Below are 18753 nucleotides of genomic sequence, written 5' to 3'. Positions count from 1 at the left end.
ACACAAAAAGTTACCGGAAATGATCAGTGAATATTAATTTAATCCTGGATATCATTCAATCAGTGGAGAAGACCTCTTAAAGCAGGACTCAAACAGCGGGCATCACAAAGGATAAAAGTTCTGTGTGTGACTGCATGAAAATATCGAACTCCTGTGAGTCAAAGAACACTACTGATGAAATTGACGGGCAAGTAAACAAAATGGAAAAAAAAGTGTCTGCAACACAAAAAAGGTTAAGATTCTCTTAATATGAGGGGTGCCTGCATGGCTGGCCAGTGAGTCAAGCATGAGACTCTTAATTTTGGGGTTGCGAGTTCAAGCCCCACATTAGGGTAGAATTTACTGGAAAGATATAAAAAAGATTCTCTTAATAGCTGAAGGCCTTTTCAAGTCAGTGAAAGATGGGGAGCTCCCTCCCTACCGCCTAGGAGGGTTGGGGAGGGGGGTAGCAGCCTGGTTTTGTGGTCAAGAGGATATGCTCTGGAATCAAGCTCCCTGGTTCCAAGTGGGACTCTGCCTCTCATTTTGCCACTTTGGACAAAGTTACCTAATTCCTTTGCACCCTGGCGGCTTGATCTGTAAAATGGGGACATGGCAACATTAGCACCCACCAGTAAGAGTGCCAGCTTGGTAGGGCTGCCCGTGTCTGGCCCGTGTGAGCGCGCAGGAGGCACGGGCTCTTACAATCCCGGAGAGACCATCCCAGGAACCTCCGAAGAGAAGGAACAAACGGGCCTACACACTTATGGAAGAATGTTCTGCTTCATCTTTTCCCCAGCGTCCTCCCCCCCCCCCCCCCGCCAGCAGGTGCCCGCTAAGAGCTCCGAGTGAATTTCCTCCACAAGCTGGTTAGGGCTCCCCTCCTGCGCTCCCTTCAGCCTCATCCCACCCCGGGGGGCCCTGGGGCTGACTCTTGAGGTCGAGAGCCAAGGGTGGTATCTGAAAACGGCCCCTTCCCACCTCCCCCCTACCCTCGAGGGCCCCCTACCATCTCTGCCAGCTTGTGGATGGCCGGGCATAGCGTGTTGACCGTGTTCTGGTACCACGGGTCTGCGCGGCCCAGGAACGTGGCCAGCTCTCTGAGCTCCGAATGTCTGCACGACGCCGGCTCCTGGGGACGAGGGGACGCATCAGGCCGGGTCCCTGGCACTTTCTTCCTGGCCAGAGGGTCCCCTAGGCACACTGGCCAATCACTGAGCCTCTTGGGGCCTCCGTTTCTCTGCCATGGGAAGACTAGTAGGTTTTACTCTCCTGGTGAAGCTGGGATACCCTCGACTGAGGGCCACTTGCCAGGGACATTGAAAAGTGACCACGAGCCTTGAGAGTGGAGAGACAGGGACTGCTTTGAATCTAATTCTCCCCGAAGAGCAAGCAGAGGGGGGTAAGAGAAATGCAAAGTTGCAAGGGTAAGTGTGTCCCCCACCCCCCAAATATCGGTGGGCTCCCACTGCCTCAAACTTCCTTTTATGTGACCCTAGGAAGCGAGCTGTGTGTGTGTGTGTGTGTGTGTGTGTGTGCCCCTGTTTGAGGAGAAGGCTGCAATGAATTCCATCAGAAAAGCCAGACAAAATTCAGCGATGGGCAGCTGCCCCCCCCATGAGGGGACATTCAACCTCCGGGGCCCACGTCTGGGGGTGTTGGGACACAGGCCTGACCTAGAAGGACCCTCCTGGCTCTGCATCCCGAGGAAGGACCATCCTCGGGCCAGGAACCAGGGATGTGGCTGCCCAGCCCCTAAGCCAGACCCGTGCTGCGGACAGCCCCTCCACGCCGCACCCCCCGCCCCTCCCCTCCCTCCCCTGCCCTGCCCAGCCACCTCAGGCGCCAGCACGGGGACGTAGTAGAGCTGCAGGCTGAGTCTGGGGGTGAGGCAGAACTTCTGGGTCTCTCGTTTCCTGGCGAGGGCAGTAGAGCACAGGGTAAGGGCAGGGGCTGTGGCTCCCAAGAGTCCCACGTCCTGGGTCTGGTAGTTATTATCTCTTGACTTGGGGCGATGTGCTCAATCTCTCTGAGCCTGTGTTCTCATCTATAGAATGGGTACAGTAACGTCTGTCTCGGGGCGCCGTGGAGAGGGTTACGGAGCCCCCTGCAAAGTGCCGAGCCGGTGCTCTGCGATGGTGGAGAACAGGGTCTGACCCCACCCCTGCTGCGTGGGCCCACCTGTGCCCCGGCCAGCCCCCCCCTCCCCCCTGCTGACCCTAGCTGCCCCTCCACCCCCTGCCCCGGGGCCCTACCTGAGGCTGTGGTAGGCCTGGGCCAGGCGCCCCAGCATCCTGTCGTCCCCCAGCACCAGCACCCTGGCCGTGTGAAGCCGCGAGACCCCAGGCAGCAGCTCCCCATCCCCGCTGGGCATGCCCGTCCTGCGGTGCAGCCCCTGCGGCCCATCCCAGCATGCAGGCATCAGGATGTCAGGGGGCCACACCCTCTTCTTGATGCCTCCTTTGCGTTGCAACCCGGCACGCTCCAACTCAGGGCTGCCGGGGACAGGCAGCTCGTCAGCCCCTGCAGGGAGGTCCCGCTCGATGCCGCTGTCGGTGGACAGCATGGACGCCCGGGCCAGCTCCCGGTCTGGCCAGAGGCCCTGCAGGTCCAAGGCCTCCAAGTCGGCACTGAGGCGCAACTGGGATCGTGGGCGCAGGAAGAGTACCAGTTCCTTCCCTGGGATGCAGAGAACAAGGGGACTGTGAGGGCGGAGAAGTTACGTGAGGCTGCCAGGGCCTCACCCCAGCAAGGCCTGTGGTTCTGCGTTTCTCAAACACTATTCAGCCGAATAGAAGCCCCGTACGATGCCCCACGAAGGAACAAAGGTTCTGTGGCCAACAAAGATGGAGCATTCCACATATTCCTGCCACCTCTTATTGAGTTCCATTAGTAAACATATTAAAGGCTCTGAGAAGTCCTGCAGTAAAGAAGTCAGCTTCGCTCAGTACCTCCCACTTAGCTGTCCCTGGAGTCCTCTTTATCATATCCACTCATTGGCTTCCTCCCATCCTCCCACTGTCTGTAGCTTCTCCTCGGACACACAGAACAGACCCTACCTGCTCCAGGAAAGACTTCTAATCTGCTTCCATTTTATTACCCATGAGAAAGCTGAGTCAGCCTAGGGTGACCTAGCCCAGGAAAGGAAGTGCTAGGACTTGGACCCAGTTCACTAGCCCAGCACTACCCACCATAATCCACACCCTTGTCTCCCTTCCCCAACACCCCGCCTGCCTTGAGAAGGGCTGGGGACAGCCGCATGGGAACGCTACTGTGGACAGAAGTATCAGGCAGGCGGGTCTGTCTGGAAGGCCCCCTCCAGCTGCAGGAACTGGAACTTTTTTGTGACTGTCTCCTTCTTGGGGACAGTCATTGTCTTTTGGCATCAACGTGGTATGTGACAATTCCTAGGCATGTGAGGCCAGTGGCTAATGCGCTGAGCTATCCTGACATAGAGAAAATGGGTCCTTCCAGATGTGCAGAACAACTCAGGGAACAAGGAGGACACACGTGAACACACACACAACGCAGACACACATACAGACATACAGACACAATACACACAGTCACACAAATGGACAGAGACCTGTGAAGACAGTTTCATGTACACACACAGACACACGCATACAGACACACACGAATGTACACACAGATGCTGAGACACACACACACACACACACACACCCCTATTTCCAGCCAGCTCCCCACCGAGCAGGTGCAAGGATAGCACTTACAGAGCTGTTCCTCATCGGTCCACAGGTGGAAGGTGATGTGGGGGCTGGGCAGAGGGATGCTTGGCTGCGGGTCCTGCAGGGGGTCACCTGAAGCCAGGAGAGGGCTGTGGCATTCTCTGCCCTCCCCCCTCCAGCTCCTGTAGGGCCCGGGGGGGGGGGGGCAGAGACCCTCCCATATGCTCCAGCCCAGGCTTCCTCTCCGTCCCGTCGGCTCACCCAGGGCCCAACAGTGCACCTGTCCCCTCCCTGCCCGAGGCTGTTTAGCAGCCCCCTGTTTCCTGCAAACGTCCTAGCTCGGCCCTTAGGACCCTTCACAAACCAGCTCAGTGTCTTTCGGGACCTTTCCTCCCATGGTTGGTCTCTTCCCGCTAATCCCTAGCGAAAAGCGCAGCCAGGCCGGGCCGCCTTTCCGCAGCCTGGGTCTGATTCTTACTAGCTGGGTGATGTTGGGCAAGATTTTTCAGCCTCTTTCTACCTCAGGCTTCTCGTCTGTAAAACGGGGGGCATAATAATTTCTATCTGAGACGTTTACTCTGAAGATTAATCGATGTAATATTTAATATTACAATATTGAATATTTATATTATCAAGTGCCTAGAACAGCAGCTGGGGTACAGGTGGTGCCCCGCAGGTGTTAACTGTCATTGTGACCAAATCATCCACCTTCTTAGCCCGGGACCTCCCGAGGTTCTGGGCAGCCCTCAGTCCCCAGGCTCCCAGGAGCCGCGAGGTCCCCGGCCCACCCCCGACCTCAGCCACACGCGGCAGGTGCAGCGCTGCTCTCTGGCGCCCCCTGCGGGCTCTCGCCGGGCCTCGCTGCCCCCGCCCGCTTACCGCAGCAGCTCCCCCTGGCGGCCGCCGCCGGCCCCAGCAGCGAGCAGTATATTTCCTCCAGCCTCTCCAGGTGTCCCTCCCGGCTCGGGTTGGGTTCGCTGGCCATCTGCTCCACGGCGGCCACCACGGCGTGGAAATAGCGCTCCAGGGCGCGGCGAGGGCTGGCCTGTCGGGGAGAGGCGCCAGAGCCTGGGTCCCGGCCCAGCACCCACCCACCCCAGCTCCGACGTTGCCCGAACCTCCTTGTATCGGCAGGTCCCCTCTGTCCCTCACACTGTGGCTCCCTGCAAAGCCTGGACCCCAGAGGGGCAGGGGTCGCCGTCCTTGGATCAATGTGCTGCCCTCACCTGGATGCAAACTCGGCGAAGGCAGGGCTTTGTTTACGGCTGTATCCGCTGCGCCTAGAACATCTTCCGGCATATAATAGATACTCACGAAACAGTTCCTGAATATTTCCTAGACTGCTGTCATTCCTATGCTATCTTGACATCCCACCGATGCTAGTATTTACTTGCTATTTTTTTGTTCGGTCAGCTCACTTTTTTTGCTTCAAAACGATTTCAGAGGGACAATTTATGTTGCTTCTCTCTATAAAAAGGCGTGTGTCGCAGTGGTAACAGACAATAACGTGACTATAACAATAAGGCGAATATAAGGATCACGAAGCACTGTTATTAAATTCTAGCCAGGTATGTGGCCTGCCCAGCTTTAGAGCTTGGAGCTTGCCTTCTCTCTCTCTCTCTCTCTCTCTTTTTTTTAAGATTTATTAATTTTAGAGCAAGAGTGCATGCATGAGCGCCAGGGTGAAGGGCAGTGAAAGTCTTAAGCAGACTCTGCGCTGAGCCCCACATGGGGCTCCAACCGGGGGCTTGCCTTAGGGCGTTGTGGGGCTCGATCTCACAGCCCTGAGCTCACTACCTGAGCCAAAACCAAGGGTTGGACCTTCACCCACTGCACCCCCCAGGCGCCCCTGCTGCCTTCTCTTTTTAAAAAGGGAAGTTAGTGTAAAAGAAGTTAGGGGTAAAGCACCACCCTGAGCCTTTCTTCTAAATGGAAATTAATGGAAACAGGTTTTGTAAGTCTCTCACTATGCATTCCGTGCTCTTTAGCATGGCTGCTTCCTGCCTCCAGCGGTATATGTCCCCAAGTTCTGTCCCACCCCCTCATTTCCTCTCTGATTCCATCTGATTCCATCTTCTATACTCTCCCTCTCTTCCACTCTGCTTTGGCTACACAGGTCTCCTTATCATTCCTCAAACACACCAGACAATGCTTACACCCCAGGGCCTTTGCACTTGCTGTACCTTATGCTTGGAATGTTCTCTCGGATATCCATATGGCTGGCTCTTTCACTTCCTTTAGGACTTGACTCAAAAGTCACCTGACAGGGAGACTTCCCTGATGACATGATCTAAAATTTCAGCCCTTCCCCCCAATTTCACATCCTTCTTCTCTGCACATTTTCCCCTTTAGCTATTGTTAATCAGACTATACATTTTACTTGTTTATTATCACACACAGAGAGAAAGAAAGTGAGAAACACTATAATATAGACTGCCTGAGGACAGGAATTTTTATCTGGATCCCAGCACCTGGAATGAACAATGCCTGGCCCATAGTGGGTGCTCCGTAAATATTTAATGAATTTATAAATTAAGCAAAAGACGAAATAGACCCTATAGCCCTTTCCAACTCTGATTCATGTATTCCTCTAAGTGCCTTATTTGTTCGTTCCGCAAATATTTTTTGGAGCCCTAGCTGGTCAGAATGACCTCCTCTCCCTTAATCGGGAAGCCAGGACCCTGTTTGGCAGACCCGTAGCACAGTACAGAGGTGAGCCTGCCTGTGTGCTCGTTAGAACTCCGTGTCTTCTCAGCTAGGAGATGGGATTCTTTAGTGGTGGGTGGGCTGAGGGAAAACAGCCAGAGAACATAATCCAGGGCACTTGCTCTCAGAGGGTTTTAGAGGCCACTGTAATGACTTTGGCTTTGACACTGTGTGGTATGACAAATGCCACGTGACTACCCGATCCTCACCTTCGGGAACGAGGCACTCACGAGCCCTGCTGCTGGGAGTGTTGGCAGCTGTCCGCGGCGAGCTGAGCCCCTTGCCAAAGTTGGCCTCCCCTGAAGAAAGCCACCTCCACGGTCACGCCCTGCTCCTGAGGACAGTACCCTCCCAATAACTAGCAGATGTGGAAGGAAGTAAAAAGGCCTGGCCCCTCACGATAATGCGAGACAACTCTGATTCCTACCAAATCAGCAGTGGGCGAACTCTTTCTGGGGCTCTGGAGACTGAGGACAAGAGGAACAGGTGACCCCGCGGAGATGCGGCTGGTCTCCAGGCCCACTGCCGATCTGGCGAGATCTGGCTCCCAACTCTGTGCCTCCAGACCCCTCGCGTGGCCTCATCCCCATATCCCTCCTGAAATCCCCGCCTTCCAGCCTTTGCCAAGCAGCCTCCCCTGGTTCCTGCTCTCCTGACCCCACATGGGATAGCCCTGCCTGGAGACACCCCATCTCCGGCACCCAGAACACACTGCAGAGGGTCCCAAGCCGACCTCCCAGTCTGGAGACCTTGTTAGCTGGTCCCGCGGACACAGGGGGAGACCAAGGCCTCAGACCAGGCCTCAGCAGACGGGACGTAGGCTGGTGGTCAGACAAGCCCACCCACCAGACCGTGAATGGCCGAGCCGCCTTTCCCAGGCTTCACCTGTTCCCAGGCCCAGCAGCTACAGCTGGGAATGGCTTCTGTAAGGCTGCTACAAGAGGCAGGACTCCGGATAAGGGTGCTGGAGCTCTCGGGGGTGGGGGGGGGGGAGTGGGGGGGGGTGGAAACACGCGCTGGAGAGCCCCAGGCCAGGCTGATGTGTGGAGCCCTAGCACCAGCAGACTGGAGCAGTGCCCGGAGGCTGAGGACACCTGAATGCCGGGCATCCCGGCGTCTCTCACTTCAGATCAGTGACGCATTCCCTATAAGCTCTCCTTGCTCTTCTTCAGCCCCGTCCCCCAATTCTCTAGACACAACACTAGACACTCAGAGCAGAGGGCTCTGCATACAGGGGAGCCTGCTAGGGCCTAACATGTTGACTATGCCTAAAAATATATAGCTTTTACTTTCCGGCTTTCTTTTCTGTTCTATTTTTCCTATTGCAAAATAACTGACCTGTGAATTCCAGGCCTGAACCCCACTCCGCTCCCATCGTGGCACCTCTCAATTGTCCCCATTCCCGACACCCTCAAACTCAGCCCAGCCTCATTCCTAAGCCAAGCCCTAAGCCCCAGCTGGGTCCAACTTGGAGCTGAAGTGAGGCTTGGGATCACCTCTTGCCCAGATCACCAAGAAATGAAAATCAGTGTTCTTACATGTTTTTGGTTGTGTCAAAGAGACCCCTTTGCTATGGCCTGTTTGGGAAGCCAGAAAGCATCACCAGAGCTTCTGGGGGGCAGTGGGGGCTGCTGGGTCAGCAGACAAACTCCTCCCCTCCTCACCTTTCTGAGACCCATGGCCCATTGCAGGGAGAAGGGATATTAACCCCATCAGGGGCCATAGGTGTCTGGGCTGAAACCAACATGGGGCTTAGGTATGAGCTGGGGGTGCATTCCTCCAGGATGTGGTCCCGTGCTGTGAACTCCCTAAAGAGGGTGCTATCAATCAGGGACATAAAGGACAGTGGGGAAGGGGAGTGAGTCAGGAACCTTCCACAGGTCCCAGCAACCACAAAGGAATGGGATTCTGAAGATGTGAAGGGCTCCTTGAGAGCAAAGAAAGGATGGGAAACAATCATCTTGGTTTCAGGAGGGAGCCAGGCATATGTAAAAGGCACTGTCAAAGGATGGGTCCAAGATGCTGGGCTCAGAGCATGGATGGAAGCTTCCAGATGGAGAACGGCAGGAGGAAGGGGCCACATCTGATGCATCTTGATGGGCAAAGCAGGGTCTGAGACAAAGGACTGACACCCCTTCCTGGGGCAGGACATGCGGGGGATAGCTGAGACCCCAAGAGCACCTGCCCCCCCCCTTCTGGTGCCTGTCCTTCCCAGACCAGCAGCACCACAGACCCGAGCTCGGAACCTTAGCCATGATCCCACCCAGCTGCCTGGGGGGACTGGAGCCTTTCCCCTCAAAAAGGTCGCCTCCCACAGTGCACGACGCACGCTCTCAGGTGGCATCCTCCCCCTCTAAGAAGTCCCGCACCTGCTGCAACCCTTGGCTGGAGCATCTCTAACCTACTGGAGTCTTGCTGTGTGCAGGGGCCCCAGCTGAGTTAGAGAGAGAAATTAGGAAGTAAGCAGGTGAGAGTGAGAAATGAACGAAATGCCCAACGACAGGAACAGGGGACTAGTTAAGTCATTAGAGCACGTTCACAGGTGAGAATATGGTGCAACCCACAGGAGTTGGTATTTTCCAAGGAAAACGTTTCCATCTGGCGTATTTCAAATGGCACGGGGAAAGCAATATTATATAAATGCACATACGCGTGCAGTGGATAAAAACTGTATACAGAGTTTGGGATCTCCTTTTGTTAAAAAGGAGTGGTGGGGGAGTGGGGCTGGGAGGCGGTGGAATGTAGGTGTGAAGTCAGAGAGATCCGGGTTCAAGTCCGGGTTCAACTCCCTTTGTAACGGTGTGACGGCGGGTAGGTGTGCAACCTCTCTGTGCCCACGTTTGGAAAATTGTATCCATTTCACAACATTGTTAAGATGGGGTGAGAATTCTTAAATGTGATACACGCGAAACGTTCAGCGCAGCGCCCGGAACATAGCAGACACTCACTCGACAGCAGCTTCGATGATGAGCGTTCTCAGTATGATTCAGGAAACAGACCACAGTGTTAGTTGCTGCTATGTCTGGGTGGACGGGCGCGAGGGATTTTTGTTTCCTCTTTTGGCTTACGTGCATGCATTTTTTCAGATCTTCCTGCGTGAGCGTGCACTCATTTTTGATTGAGGGGAAGGTTGTATGAAAATAGGAGAAGGGGGAGGATGGGTAGGAGCCCTGGCGTGGGCTGCCACCAAGGAGGGCTAGGACGGGGCAAGTACCTTCAGCTTCCGCTGGAGGGCGCTGGCGTGGCAGGTGTCCCCGAGCGCAGCCTGCAGGGTGTGGGAGACCACGTGGCGCATGCAGGCCTCTGGGGTCTGGTGCACCTGCGCCGCCTCGATCTCCAGCAGCAGGGCGCTGCACACGGAGGGAGATACCAGCTCGGGATCCACGAAGAGGAACACCCTGAGGGCAAAGGTGGTGGTGGGGGGCTGGTGAGGATGACCGCCGGGAATGGAGCCCCCGAATGGGCACCCTCAGAGCCTCGCAGCCCCCAAGTGTTTTGTTTCTCCAGAAACAGCCTCGAATTCAAAAGTCTAGGAGGGGGGTGGTAATAGGGAGCGGTGGGGACTGTGGCAAATCAGAGCAGGCAGGAGCAGCTCATCCGTGTCGGGGCGGGGGGGGGGGGAGGAGGAGGGCTAGTCTCGTGTCCGGGTAAGTCCCAACCTGAATCGTGCTCCCTCCCCTAGCTCCCTTAGTGGCCCACTGATGACATCGCCCTCCAGGAGGGACCCTAAATTCTTCCTGCCCAAGCGAACTCTGGATCCTAAGTGAGCCCTATCTCCTCCCATTGCCTGATCACACCTGAAAACCAGCCTCCTGCACCTGTCCCCCATTCCAGCTGCCAGCTCCTCTGGGTCCCTCCACCTCCCTGCACCCTCTATGAACGTCGCCTCCAGCTGCCTCTCCCGTGCTAGCTCGGCCGTGGTGCCCGCAGGGCAGGAGGCGAGGCACCCCCAACTCCATCAGCCCCTCTTCCCAACACGACAAGTGGACATTTGCTCAGTCTTGTGTAAAGGGCCAGGCACACACAAATGAAAGTCCCAGATTCCACGGTGTGCTTGGGGCCTGAGCTATAAACAGCCCGGAGCTGCCTCTGGCTGCCTGGATGGTGGGTGCTGCATCACGGTCAAGGGCGGGATGGAGGTGGGACGACAGAACCCCAGAGTGGCTCAGGGCTCACGTCACCTTCTGCACGGGAGCCGGATGGCTCGGAAGCCAGCCCAAGAAGAAAGACCTACCCTGCTTCCCGCAACCTCCGGAGAAGGCAGGCCTCGCCCACCACCCTTGAAAATACCCCCCACTGCTGGACACATGTCACGGATGGGAAGCTCTGCTGGGGCTCCTCCCCACCCCGCCTGGTCCCCCTCAGTGAGCAGTAACGTAGTCCCAGCACCTGGAGGGGACAGAAGGCAGCAGCCTTCCTGGGGCCACTCACCTCTCCTGGTAGGGGTACAGCTCACTCGTCAGGTTCTGTTCAGCAATGACCAGCCTTTGGTACAGCGTCCCTGCAAAACAGACCACCTCAGCGAACCAGCCCCTGGTCCCTGATCCCCATTCCTCACCTTCCACGGAAAGTGCTGGGACTTTAGAGCTCCAGGAACCTTGGCGAAAAAGCAAGATGGTGACACGCTGTAGCTCTTATGTGGGACAGCTCCTACCTGAACTAGCTCCTACCTGAACTAGCTCTTACCTGAGCTAGCTCTTCCGTGGGATGCTCTTACCTGGGACCGCTGTCTCTGTTTTCAGCCTTATGGCGCAGTCCAAGGCCACCGTGCAGTACGGGGCAGGCAGGGTTAGCAATCTTGTGCAGAATTTGTAGGTTCTCCTGTAGAGCTCCTCCGTGATGCCGGTGGCCTGGGTGGGAGGGAGGAGTTGGGTGCCCAGAGCCCTAGGTCACAGAGGGCCCTGGGTGGGGTGGGAGAGTGGGACGGAGAGGAGGAAGGGCGGGTCTGACAGCCAGACCTGGGCTCGCACCTCCCTCCCAAATGTCCACCCCCAGCCTCTTCTCCCAGCACCTGTAAGACACCTCCTCTCTGACACCCCGCTCAAATGCACTGTGCTGGGAATCCGTCTCACCCTTCAGCAAATCCACCCTTCAGCTCCTCATTCCTGCAGTGCTCCAGGCTCAAAGCTTGGCTATCCCGCGGGCATGAAGCTCACAGTGCAGTGCCCGGGGGCTCCCCTTCCCCACCCCCAGCCTCCTGCCTTGGCCGGAGCCCAGCCCCATCCTGCCCCTGGATCCAGCAGCCCCTGAACTGCTCTTTGTGCCCCTCATCTCCCTCGCTGCCCACTCCCACCCCCCGCGACTATACACAGCTCCCGGTTCCTGTTCTCAAGACATTTTCTCCGTGGCTTGTCCCTTCTCGGTGCAGGGGTCGGTGACAGTCCCCCGTGTGCACAGGAGCAATCCTGAGGACCTCATTCTGGCATTGGGGGCTCTCATGCATTCTGTCCACTGCTTTCCCCACTTCTGCTTTCTCCCCAGGACACCCCTCGGTGGATTAGGGAGAGGGCACAGCTAGTATGGAGAGGCCAGTTTGGGGCAGGCAATCTGAGAGTTCTAGGCTCGGCCCAGGCAGAGACTGCGCGTCCTCTGGGGGAGAGGACAGTGTCCGCCCTGGCACTCGTGGGGTATCAGGACCCCCCGACCCTCAGCCCCCCGCTCACCTTGGTGAGGACGTACAGTAGAGTATGCAACAAGGGAATGATGACATGCCGAAGGTCTTCGCTTTCTGCCTGGAAAACAGGAGACCGCGGGGCATTTACTGGGCTGGGGCTCGAGGGGGGCTCCCCACATCCTAGCAGGATGCAGCTTGGCGGGGTGGGGTGGGCAGGAGATGGGGTAGAAGGCAAGCATCCCACCACGCCAAGGGGAGGGAAAGGGGCACAGGCTGCCCCAGTAAGGGAGGGGTGGGTGAGGAGGGAGCACAGGGGTGGGAGCTGGCTGAGAGAGCCTGGGGGGCGGGGGGCACCCACTCAGGGCAGGAGCTGGTGCCAGGCAGCAGGCCAGCCCCCCCACATGGAGGCATCCCTGAATGCAGCATCCCCCAAATGGCTGCAACGCAGAGCATTGGGTGGCGTGGGGGATCATTTTGGGTGGTACGGGAACAATTCTGAAACATTTTTAATAGGTATGCATTTATGTTTATCGGCGTTTTCTGTTCCTGCGAGTGGGGGCTGTTCATGTGTGGCCATGGCATAGAGTTTCTTTTTGAAATATGCAAGGTCAAGTGAAACCATGGGAGTCAATGTAAAGAAAATATCCCTTATAGAAATACAGGAAGCAGACAGAGCTGCTGAAAATCACGCAGGCGGTCTACAAAGGACCAGAGCTTGGGGGATGCAGCACCGATGGGACTGAGGCCCCAACTGGCTTGGCCTCTCTCTCCCTCCTCCTCCCCCCACTTGCCTCCCCGAAGCCCGAGAACCCACCTTCTCCAGTTCTCTGAGCAGAATGCGGACCAGCACCGGACTCTTACCAGGATCTCGCTCGACTTTCTTGTGCAGGGACCATCTCCACATGCCTGGCCAGGACAGAGGGGAGCCCAGCACACGCAGGCGGGGCAGGAGGCTCTTAGAGGGGACCCCCCACCCACCCCCGAGCGAGACCCTGAGCCCTGGGACCCCACACTGTGACACTGCTAAGCCACAGATCCAACCCTCAGTTGGGCACCTGGTGCTGGGGGCACAGGGCTGGGCTTGTCACACGTGGAAGAATTCTACTCCGCTGTCCGTCAAGGACGGCGAATTCTCAGGGTGGGAAGGCGGGGATGTGGGACATCAGTGGGGCAGAGTGTACGTGTGGCTTATGGGCCGCCAGTGTACCGCTCAGCACCTCGGGCCATGTTTCTGGAAGTCTTGCAGGCCCAGAGGGTCAAGAGGAATTTTGCTCCACACGGGGAGCTGGGGAGGTGGTTGAGAAAGAGAGGGGCAGAGGCTGCCTGCTGGCTCTTACCTTGGTTGCTCTGCAGGGCTGGGGCCTGGGCGCTGAGCTCCCGGAGCACGGCCTGCACACTCCGCTGGAGGTCCAGCTCCACATCTGGGCAGCAGGGGTGGGGTGGGGGGAGCACTGAGGCCAGGAGCTTTGGAGTTCAGCGCCCCTGGCCCCACCCTCGCCCCCACCTCTACACTCCGAGACCATCTTTCTCCCCTTCTATAAGCCCCAAGAGGTGCCCCAAAGTGACCAGCTTAGAGAGGGCAGCCAGCACGCGGGTCTGCAATAAAGCCCTTCGATCAGCAACTCTGTAAAACCCATGTTTTCCCCCAAAGTGCCGTGGGTATGCCACTGGTGGCACACGGGGCGATTTTAGGGGGGCACTCACGTGGTCCAAAAACCTGAGTAATTATGCACTTATTTTAATGCGCATTTGAAAAAATATAATGTGTTCCTAAGTTTCAAGTCAATTTCATGTCAGATCAATGCTGGGACAGGAGGTGACAGATTGTCCCCTCATCAAACTTAACTCTGGCTCCCTAAGCCAACTTCCCCACCAGACCTGGGCCTTGGCCCCGATTCTGTCTCCTGCCCGCCTGGCCCAGTTATAGCAGAATATTGTTAGCCAGAATCCAGACTCCTCGTGTCTCCTCGGACCGATTTCCCACCCGCCGGCCCCCTTGTGGTTGGTGGGCTTGTAACTCCTGAGATGTCTTTGTGTCATTTGGGGTTGAGCCCCGTCTCTGTCCCCTGGGGTGCTTGTCTTGAATAAAGTCTCCTTCGCCACTGGAACGAGTGTCACGGGATCGTTCTTTCTTCAACCGTGGTCCACTGACGTGGCAAAGTGTCAGCGTGGTACAAGAATGAGCCACTGACATCCGGGAAGCATGGGAGCGGTGAGGAGGCCCCTGGCCCGTCTCCCACCACAGGGAGAGGTTAGCTGGCAGGGGGAGCTCGGGGCTGTGCACCTGCAGTCCATTGCCTGGCTTGGGGCCACGCTCCAGGTCACTGTGGGTGGCACTCCTCCTCCAAGACTTGGACCCTCCAGGTGCCTGACTTGGGCTCAGGGCTCCCCAACCACCCTGCTGAGCCTTTCTTGGTCACAGCTCGGTCGAACGCATTTCCACAAGCTCCTCGACTCTTTCTCTTCCCTCGGAGCTGGACGTCAGTCAGCACCCTCTCTGTATCCTGCCCCAGGGCTGTGTCCCCACCTCAATTCCCTGCATGGCCCCCCTGTCGTGAGGTCTGCTTCTTGGAACCTCCAGGCTAAAAACAGGAAGCATGAGAGACACTTCCCGCACCATAAATTCCTCTTGATGACTGGCTCTCACCGCGCGCGTCTTCACAGGCAAGCACGCCTGCTTGGTTGTCCGACACTCCAAACCACATGTCTCGGGGCTTCCTCTTTTGCTGGGTTGTCAGGAAACTTACAAAGGGGGGGGGGCCCAGCCTCAAACACCCACTGACGTCCAGGGACAGGGATGTCTGCTCTCTGCTCCTCTTTGGTGCTCTCGTTCTATGTTCTACTTAACCTGTATCTTAATTGCCTCGTGTTCCTTGGAAGCAGGTGGGATAGATCTCGCGCATTTTAAAGAATTGGCAGTAGAATGTGGTTAGCCGAGGCACTGGGGCTCAGGGACCGGCCCCTCCAGGGCTCTGGCGGGAGCTCGTAAGTCGGCCAGGGCCCCACCCCAACTTCTCTGAAACCCCCACCTTTCTCCTCCGCTCACTTGGTCCCCCTGGCCCTCATCAAGGTCTGTTCCTGAGTCTCCCCGAGGCTGAGAGTGGGGAGCTGTTACAGCCCCAGTTTCTCCATCGGCCACTCTGCTGGGCAGTGCAGCATTCCCCCCGACACTGGCAAGGAAACCATTAAGCCTGGCACGAAGCCTGCTCACAAGCTGTCTTTCCATCCACCTGGCTCCACCTTGCATGCAGATTTAATGAGTTAATGCAGGCGGAGTTATTAAAACATTATGTCTACTTTCTTCTTTCCTCCCTCCTTCTTTCTGCCCTTCCTCCTTCCCCAGCCGCCTCACCCCAGACAGCAGAAACTCAAAACTATGATAACCGTGATCTCCTCCCTGCCCCCTCACTAGAGGGGCAGCCGAGCCTTTGTCTTCTGAGCCCTGGGTTCCCCTGCCTTGCACAGGGAGTCAAGCTTTTATGTTTCAGAGAAAAATAGAGAAGTTGCCAGTAGCCCCAGGAGACAGCCCCAAATAAACTATGTTTTCGAAAGTCTGGGCAGCCGGAACAAACGCTCAGGCTTTGGTCCACATCTGGCTTGCAGACGTGTTTTGTTTGGGCTTGTAGAGTGTCTTGAAAAAAAAAAAAAAAAGAATCAGCAGATTTTACATAAAAGTTTGGGTCTCTGGCATCTCTTGAAAGTCTGTTGACACCAGGCGGGCATTGTTCGCACATGTGGCAATCGACGGGGCCGGGGAGGGGTTGTCCCCTTGAGATGGGGCTCAGATACTCTGATCCTTCACGGCGCCTGTTCTCATTTCGCTCATTGACACCCTGTACCCCACCCCTTGGGTTTGAGACCCCCGGCTCTGGGACTGAGACAACTGAGCTGGATTGTCTCAAAGGGCTGGGGGTGAAGGCTGCTGCGTTTAGTTACTGAGGACAGTGGCCACCCAAGGTGGGAGGCTGAGTTCCCCAGGACTGTGGGAGCAAAAGGGTTATGGGGACCCAGGGAATGAGAAAGACCCGGGCTGGCTGGGACACAGCCTCACGGGGGTGCCAGAGATCTCAGCTGAAGGCAGGTCAGCACTACAGTCCGCGCTCGAGGGCCACTGCTGGGGTCTCCTGGGTCACCTTTGCCAGAGCACAAGAATGTCTCCAAAGGAACCCCCTCTCTCCCTATGGACCATGCACACCTGGCCACCCTGTTCGGGGAGGGGGCTGCTACAGCTACAGCAGACTGAACACACAGCCTCTTCCCATTATGAAGACTTTGTAACCCCCGGGCTTACACGACCACAAAGAGGGGAGAAGGACCCCTAAGCGAATGACACTGGGATTTGTACTGACCTTGGAAAATGAGAGCTTGAAGCTGGACGTGATTTGATTAAGCAAAAGAAAGAAACGGGATATTTCTTGTGCCTCGAGCATCTCAGGGTTGTTCATATATGACATGCATATCTAACATTATTCTGGACTCAGAACAGCCAATAGATAAATGACATTCATAATTATTATCTTCCCCTCCATCCAGGGACGTGGGTTGTTACTATCGGGCATCATATTACAATTAATATCTAACATTTGAATAGCACTTAAAAGGCATCCACACAGAGAGACTTACAGAGGTGTGGCAAGACAACGCTATGTGCTCATCGAACCGATTTCATGTTTGTCTGGGTTGCCGGGAAGACTACATTTCCCAGAATCCCCTGCAGTTAGATGGGAGCCATGTGCTGGGTCCTGTCCAGTGGAATGCAGTGGACACAACGTTAGGACATAAAATCCTCTGGAGTGGGGCGCCTGGCTGGCTCAGTTGGTGAAGCATCTGCCTTCAGCTCAGGTCATGATCTCAGGGTCCTGGGATCGAGCCCCACATCGGGCTCCCTGTTTCTCCCTCTCCCTCTGCAGCTCCCCCTGCTTGTGCTCTCTCTCACACATTCTCTCTCTCAAATAAATATATAAAATCTTTTTAAAAAATCCTCTGCATTATTCTCCACCGCATTCTTCCCATTCCTTGGTGACCTTGGAAGACGTGTTGAAGATGACGGTGCCACAGGAGGGAAGGAGCCTCAGTCCCTGAAAGACTGGAGCCTGGACTGGATGGTGATGTGGGTGAGACATAAGCAGCTAGCCTTCCCTGACAGACTCGTGGACGCGCAGAGAGTTTTCTGGAATCTTCTCTCATTGCATTCTGAGCAGGAGCCCTGGGAGTTTGGCAGGGTAATACTGTTCTCCCTGTTTTGTTTTGTAGATTCCAGGTCGAGAGCTCTTCCTCTTGCCCCCTATTGCCTCTCCAAACACAGATGTCAGACCCAGAGGGACCTCGGAGGTTCTCGTCCCATTTGATAGCTGGGCAAATGAGGCTCAGAGGGGAGAGGTGATTTGTGTCAGGACGCAGAGCTGTTGGAGCAGGGCTTTCTCTCTGGCAGGTGCTCTTCCTGTAAAGCTCCACCCTTTTATACCCTCTTATATTCACCTGCTTACCCAGAAAAGGGAGAACATGAGTCTATCTATGTGTGTCTGGGCTTTGAATGCTGAAAGCCAATGCCCCAGATGAAGTTGCCTGGAAAGAGTCCCAGCTCTCAAGGTAGTTCAAGGTCCAGTCTTCGATTTCAGGCCATTCGGAGCTGTCGCAGCACTTGGCCATTCCAGCTCTGCGGTGCCCTGTGATCCCAGGCAGAATCAGATCTCACAAACATCCTTGAAGGGTCTTTGCCTCTTCCTTCCTTCCCAATGTTGGCTGCACCCGGAAAGCTTTAAAAAACACTACTGTACAGTTCACTCCAAAGCAGCTTAAATCAGATCTCTGGGAGTGGGGACTAGTGATGTTGTTTTTTTAATAGCTCCCCAGGACACTCTAATGGATAGTTAAGGTGAGAATTACTGTCTAAGGTGATAAGCTGAGAGTTCTGGACGATTGACCTGTTAGTCAAAGAAGGAGTCAGGTGCCCAGACCAAGACGCTCAGAGTTCACAGAGGACAATTATCCCTGCAATAAGGATGAAGGTCGCAGGGTCCGAAAGGCTCCTCCCTGACTGTCCCGGTGGTGGGAGGAGATTCAAAGAGTATCACTGGCGAAAGTTTGATTTTTGTTGCTGCTGTTTCTTAGCTTCTTTTTTTTTTTATTTTTTATTTATTTTATTTTTTTTAAAGATTTTATTTATTCATTCGACAGAGATAGAGACAGCCAGCGAGAGAGGGAACACAAGCAGGGGGAGTGGGAGAGGAAGAAGCAGGCTCCTAGTGGAGGAGCCTGATGTGGGGCTCGATCCCATAATTCCGGGATCACGCCCTGAGCCGAAGGCAGACGCTTAACCGCTGTGCCACCCAGGCGCCCCATTTCTTAGCTTCTTTTGCGATAGGTATGGCCTTCATTCAGAAACGGAGCATTCAGCTGGGAGCTGGCAGCAGACACCAGGGCTCTGAGTCTCTTGGGGTCCAGGCACAACATGAATAAAATCTTCGAAGATTTTTCCAAGCAGACCCGTCTTTGTCTTCTTGAAGTCATACCATACCTCCTTGTCATGGTGAATTTTATGTGTCACGTTGACTGGGCCACAGGGTGCCTAGATACTTGGTCAAACACTCTTCTGGGTATCTCTCCGAGGGTATTTTTGGATGAGGCGAATATTTAAATCAGTAGATTGAGTCGACAGGTTATTCTCCCTCACAGGGGTGGGCCTCATCCAATCAGTAGAAGGCCCGCACAGACCAAAAGGCTGACACCACCCCCCTCCCAAGTAATAGGGAATTCCTCCTGCTG

The 18753-nt window shown here is 55.7% G+C and overlaps 1 protein-coding gene across 1 annotated transcript in view; it reads right to left on the bottom strand.

The window, feature by feature from the left end:
- Window positions 1–18753, bottom strand: part of PIK3R6 (phosphoinositide-3-kinase regulatory subunit 6) — a 54741-nt gene that overhangs the window by 17786 nt on the left and 18202 nt on the right. Inside the window, exons 3-13 of the mRNA XM_026520968.4 lie at window positions 13326–13409; window positions 12803–12894; window positions 12038–12106; window positions 11092–11224; window positions 10806–10875; window positions 9589–9772; window positions 4548–4713; window positions 3714–3800; window positions 2235–2658; window positions 1817–1895; window positions 989–1111 (exon numbers count right to left, since the gene is read on the bottom strand). Coding sequence (XP_026376753.1) covers window positions 989–1111; window positions 1817–1895; window positions 2235–2658; window positions 3714–3800; window positions 4548–4713; window positions 9589–9772; window positions 10806–10875; window positions 11092–11224; window positions 12038–12106; window positions 12803–12894; window positions 13326–13409 — 1511 coding nt within the window. The remainder of the gene's footprint in view (window positions 1–988; window positions 1112–1816; window positions 1896–2234; window positions 2659–3713; window positions 3801–4547; window positions 4714–9588; window positions 9773–10805; window positions 10876–11091; window positions 11225–12037; window positions 12107–12802; window positions 12895–13325; window positions 13410–18753) is intronic.

This window comes from Ursus arctos, unplaced genomic scaffold (assembly GCF_023065955.2).
Source record: "Ursus arctos isolate Adak ecotype North America unplaced genomic scaffold, UrsArc2.0 scaffold_14, whole genome shotgun sequence".
Taxonomy (NCBI): domain Eukaryota; kingdom Metazoa; phylum Chordata; class Mammalia; order Carnivora; family Ursidae; genus Ursus; species Ursus arctos.
Note: the sequence above shows the minus strand (reverse complement) of the source record. Positions and strands in the feature narration are given on the sequence as shown.